The sequence below is a fragment of the Lampetra planeri genome, chromosome 35 (assembly GCF_965212315.1).
Source record: "Lampetra planeri chromosome 35, kcLamPlan1.2.h2, whole genome shotgun sequence".
NCBI lineage: Eukaryota > Metazoa > Chordata > Hyperoartia > Petromyzontiformes > Petromyzontidae > Lampetra > Lampetra planeri.
In genome coordinates, this window is record NC_136141.1 from 2,802,501 (window position 1) to 2,808,477 (window position 5,977).

Here is a 5,977-nt window from a genome sequence, read left to right on the forward strand (position 1 = left end):
TAGTGTTGGCCGTGAACGTGAATCGAATACGGTGTCGTCAGGTTCATAGCGCAGCGCGCTAATGACTACGCTACTGCTCCCCACAAAGATAAAGACAAAGATCCCCCGCATAGCCTCAGACTGTAGGGGCAAGTGCTGTTAGCGAGCACCTATGAAGGCCAGAACGGTACACGAGAGGGTGGGTGGCCAGCACCACGCCCGACCGCCTTTGTCTCCCCAGTGGCGATGTTTACACACCGCACCAGGTACTCATTTCAGGCTGAGTCGAGCTAGGGGAGGCCCAGGACCGGTTCAGATAATCGTCACTGGTGTTGGCTGTGAGCGGGAATCGAACCCGGGTCAGCAGGTTCATAGCGCAGCACGCAAAACCACTACACGACCACTCCCCCCAGCTCCCCACAAGCACGCACGCACGCACACACCATCATCATCTTCATACCTACAGGTGCAGCCAACGCCACTGATTTCTGAGCCACACGGCCACCTAGAATGGCCACACATCCCCTAGCAAAAGCCACTACCAAATGTAGCTGCTGCCCCAAAATTTTGGAACCACCTGATTTCATCTCCTTGGCATCTCCATTTAGCGATCTCTGTCCTGACTTCAACCGACTCTATTATAATACCTAAAGTTTAAGTGTCAATGTAATTTTAACAACATAATTGCTCTCATTAAGTTGGTTTCATCTTCTTGGTTCTTTCGGTAAAGTCACGTAGAATGGGAATAATAAAATAATAAAAATAAAACATAATTGAATAATTCTCACAACGTTTCGGCCACAACGCAAGCAGCCGTCCTCAGGTGGAGAACAGGTCTGTCGAGAAGACAGAGTTCAGAAGACAGAGTTCAGACTGTCTTCTCGACAGACCTATTCTCCACCTGAGGACGGCTGCTTGCGTTGTGGCCAAAACGTCGTGAGAATTATTTTATTATGTTTTTTATTATTATTTTATTATTTCCCTTCTACGTGACTTTACCGAAAGAACCAAGAAGATGAATCCCTGCAGTCACGAAAGCTTTAAATCGACATTTAAGTTGGTTTCTTTAGAATCCGTAATTTTGGAATGCTTTGCTGTTGTCCTGAAAGAGAGCTTCTCAACTCAGCTCAGAGGCCTTTCCTCGGAGGGGAGGGGGGGGAAATAAACTCCTGATTTCTGAATCACTCATTCATTGCATTACTGCCCCACCCCGCTCCCTCTCGCGTCGTCAAGTTTCACGTGGTGGGCATCGCGGATGGACAGGCACATCGTCACGGCGCTGTCGGGCCAGGTGGTGGAGACGTTCGACATGGAGTTCAGATTCCTCTACGCGCAGTCCAAACCCCTGCAGGAGAAGCAGCAGCAGCAGCCAGGGGCGCCGGCGGTCGCTCGCCCACCTCTCCAGCTGCCGATATTCAGCTTCTCCCCTTCGCCGGCCGCGAGGGCACAGGCCGCCACCGCACAGCCGCAGGAACCGCCGCTGCAGGCCACCTCGAAGGCCGGCCTGCAGGTGACGCATCGGAGTTGTCGACGAGTTACCCATGTTCTTGGTTCTTTCGGTAAAGTCACGTGGAATGGAATAATAAACTAATAAAAATAAAACATGATAAAATCATTCTCACGACGTTTCGGCCACAACGCAAGCAGCCGTCCTCAGGTGAAGAGCAGGTCTGTCGAGAAGACAGAGTCATTCAGACTCTGTCTTCTCAACAGACCTGTTCTTCATTCAGACTCTGTCTACTCGACAGACCTGCTCTCCACCTGAGGACGGCTGCTTGCCTTGTTGTGGCCGAAACGCCGTGAGAATTATTTTATCATGTTTTATTTTTATTATTTTATTATGTTTTATTTTTATTATTTTATTATTCCATTCTACGTGACTTTACCGAAAGAACCAAGAAGATGAATCCCTGCAGTCACGAAAGCTTTAAATCGAGAGTTACCCATGGTTATCGACGGTGACATTTGAATGTGCGGTGTAATCGAGGGACTGTAGCGTGGTGGTGGTGGTCTCGGTGTGGCCTGGGACTTGTTGTTGTTTTGCTGCCTCGACCCCCAAGATTGCATTTGGTGTTGATAAATCGTCAGGAATTCATGTACTTGTGCAATTTGTACGTGTAGGCTTTATATATTTATTTATTATATAGAGGGCTTGCTTACCTCTTCCCTATCTTGCTCTTATTATCGTGCCTTTGTCATTGTTTGTTGATGTCACTCGCCGACCCCGTGCCCCTACTGGACATCTGTGGAAAAGAACTTCACGGCTCATCGGATTCCTCCACCAGTCTAAATAAAGATTCTGACTCTGTCATGAAAATATCACTGCAAGACACTCCCCTGTGGCGGGGAAACCCCGGCCAGGGGTGAGAAACGATGGTAAAAGTTGCTCTGTACACGTTTTGGACCAGGCCCAAATACGGGCTCAAATCTGTCCTTTTGTGAGCTCCTGGAAAGCGATACAGGCATCTTGCAGTGCTGTTTTCATCACATTTTCTCCACCACATCTTCAAGTGTTCTCTCAAATTTAAATGCTTTTTTTTAAAGAGCTATGCATGTGGAATGAGCTTTACTGTAAGACAATGTCACTTAGTCTAGCACACACGATCATACTAAGACCCATCGGTATAGCCTCGTTCGTTGAGGACTGTGCTGTTGGCAAGCACCTATTAAGGTCCACACACTCAAAGTCAGGGTGATTTCCTGCTCAGTTGAGTTACTCTGGCAGTGCTTCTCTCCTGTTTACAACCTTGAGGGGTTTCGATTTAAAGCTTTCGTGACTGCAGGGATTCATCTTCTTGGTTCTTTCGGTAAAGTCACCTAGAAGGGAAATAATAAAATAATAAGCGTCTGAATGACGTCTGAATGACGCTGTCTTCCCGACAGACCTGTTCTTCACCTGAGGACGGCTGCTTGCGTTGTGGCCGAAACGTCGTGAGAATTATTTTATTATGTTTTATTTGTATTATTTTATTATTTCCCTTCTACGTGACTTTACCGAAAGAACCAAGAAGATGAAACCTTGAGGGGTGTTGACAATTCCACGTTCCTATGGTGGGTGGGGGGGGGCGAGTATATCCATAGAGCAGCCACTGTCTACTTCCCCACGAAGTGGTACAACCTCCTCGTATGGAGCAGGACGTGGGTTCAATCCCGACCCTGACGTCTGCTGTATATTTGGAGTTTGCATGTCTCTCTCACTCTCTGTGGTTGGGTGGATTTTTCTCTGGGTCCTCCAGTTTTTACCTCCACATTTAGAATCAACGTGTGCTCAGAGTATTTGTCCGCTATAAATGTCCATGTGACAATAAGCCGCTTCGTTGAGCTTTCATTTGCGGCCAAGTCGCTTCTAAAAAAAGCTATATATCTTATTAGACTTTACTTGGTAAATAAAGTATTTAAATTTTTTTTTTAATTTCTCAAAAATGTCGAAAAAACTTTTCACAACAGACACATTTTTCCCCCCGCCCAAAAACCCCACGCAGGCATTGCCGAAGCTCTTCACGCCGCCCGTGAACCCGCTGTACGCGCTCGTGAAGCAAGGCCACCGCTCTCCGGCCACCCCCCTCGAACCGCCACCGCCGACGTCGCCCGTGGCCCGCAGCGAGGGCGGCGGGGGCCCCGGCGGCGGGGGGGGCGGCAGCCCGGACTCCCGGCCGCTTCGCAACTCCCAGCTTCTGGCCCAGCAGCCGAGCCGCAGCGTGCAGGCCACCGACGCGGCCAAATCCCGCGAGCAGGACGTCCAGCCTCCGCTGTCGCCGGCCAACGCGGTCGCCCCGGAGGGTGCCGACCGCGAGATCTGCAAAGCGGCGCTGCGCAAGGTGAACCTCCCCGACCACGTCGCTCGCCACAAGGTGGACTCGTGCCTGCTGTTCGAGGGGGACAAGGAGAGGGGCGAGGCGGCGCCTGCACGCAGCGCCATCGAGGAGAGCGCCTTCGCGCTCAAGCGACGGGCGACGCTCTCGTACGGCCCGCTCGCCGCCCCGGAGGACGGCCTCTTCAAGTCGCGCTCCACGTACGACCTCAGTACCGTCGCCGGCGAGCATTTTGACGACGAGGAGGAGGATGATGATGATGATGAGGAGCCTCCCCACGCCGAGCAGGAAGAAGGTGGCGGCAAGGCGAAGAAGGATGAGGTGGAGGTGGAGGTAGAGAAGGAGGGGACGGCGCCTCCGTCATCGGCGGCGGGGGATGACGACGAGCAACGGCAGACAGAAGAGCAGCCGGGCTCCAAGCGGCGCCTGTCCATCCTCAAGATGATGAAGAGCATCTTCAGGAGGAGCGTCAGCAAGGACGTGCCGCAGCGACGCACCTCCACGTTCTACCTGCAGCCGATGACGGCTCCAGAAAACGCTTCGTGAGGCGGACGGAGGAGTCGCAGCCCTTCTCACGTCAAAGAATGAAAGCGGTCTCCGTATATGTTAGTAGTTTAGTACAATTGAAAGCTTTCGTGACTGCAGGGATTCATCTTCTTGGTTCTTTCGGTAAAGTCACGTAGAAGGGAAATAATAAAATAATAATAATGAAACATAATAAAATACAAACGTCGTGAGAATTGGATTTTATAATGTTTTATTTTTATTATTTTATTATTTACCTTCTACGTGACTTTACCGAAAGAACCAAGAAGATATTTTAGTACACTCGGCATTTGCACCATTCCCATAGCACAAGGCTACCACAAAGGTGCTATGTTTCACAGATGGATATGGTTAAACCGGTAGGGGACAATCTTGCTGTATGGTTTAACCCAATTATGTAATTTTCAGGTTATTCCTCTAATTTAGACCGTGACGTCGGCACACGTGGCCTCATTCTTTTTAAAATGTTGAAATAACGTCACCACATGGTCTTGTAACGTCCATTGTGAAGTATTTTATGGTTGATACCTGCAGTATTAACTAGGGCGGCCACTGGGTTCGAACCACGCACCTCAGCAATGGCTCGGCCACGTCACGGCCCTTGTGAGGCTGTTTGACCTGAAACGTCTCAGAAAAATAAGCTACGTCCTTCGGGTGGATCTGTTTTTTCTTTTTAGTTTGCAACCTCTTGAGAGCAGAATAGGGTAATTTTGTTGGTCGCGTTGTGGTTTAATTTCCATTAGCCTCCCCCCCCTCCCTCAATTCTAATGAAATAATTCTGCGAACTGTTTGACTGCTCGCACCTCTCGCTTTTTGCATTCGTTTTAAATGTTAGGGTGCTGCCGTGGTGAAATGGTTCGTAGCACAATGCTGGACTTAAAATCCAGAGGTCGACGGGTTCAATCTCCACCGGCAGTTGAAACAACGGGGCAAGTTGTTGAAATCGCTCCCCTGGCCTCTATCCACCGAGCAATGTAAAAAAGTGTGCGTGCTCCCACCTCTTCCAAGACGGCTGGCCAGCGTGGAAGAGTAGGCCAAACAGTGCCCGACTAAGCTAGTGCGGGGCCTGTAGCATATGTTATAAAGGGGCCCTAAATAAAAAAAACACGTAAATATTAAAACACAGATTTTTTTAACTTGCATAGTAAAGTAATTGTATTTTTTTCATTTGCTATACAGCTAGATAATACGACAAATCGCTAACCTTAAACACCCGGTCGTTCATAAAAGTTGAAGGCGGTATAGTACTATAGTAATAGAGCAAGTGCAGAATCACTGAACCGGAATTGATAGTTTGAAAGCATTTCGTGCAGGGCCTTTGAAAGTGCGGGGCCCGTAGCATCTGTAGCTACTTTTGCGACGAGGATAATCCGGCACTTAGGCCAAATACTCACTGGAGGGGCTCTCTAGAGCCCCTAATCGCGAAGACCCTTCCACTAACAGTGGCATGAGCAAGAAATTGCAGGGCACCACCTTTGCCGTTTAAACTTTAGCTCTTTCTTAATTGGAAAAAGAATTCGTGTATTAACATGTTGGGATAATGACGCGATGTAACACTAAGGGTAGATAGACATTTAACAGAGCGGATTTAGAAATTTAGGAATTATATTATTTGCTGGAGAAATGTTGCATGTTTTACA

General features: G+C 48.9%; 1 protein-coding gene across 1 annotated transcript in view; it reads left to right on the top strand.

Moving 5' to 3' along the window:
- Window positions 1-4,508, top strand: part of LOC144730263 (uncharacterized) — an 11,620-nt gene extending 7,112 nt beyond the window's left edge. The window contains exons 4-5 of the mRNA XM_078610931.1: window positions 1,213-1,489; window positions 3,462-4,508. Of these exons, the coding sequence (XP_078467057.1) occupies window positions 1,213-1,489; window positions 3,462-4,337 (1,153 nt within the window). The 3' untranslated portion in view covers window positions 4,338-4,508. The remainder of the gene's footprint in view (window positions 1-1,212; window positions 1,490-3,461) is intronic.
- Window positions 4,509-5,977: the final 1,469 nt, after the last annotated feature.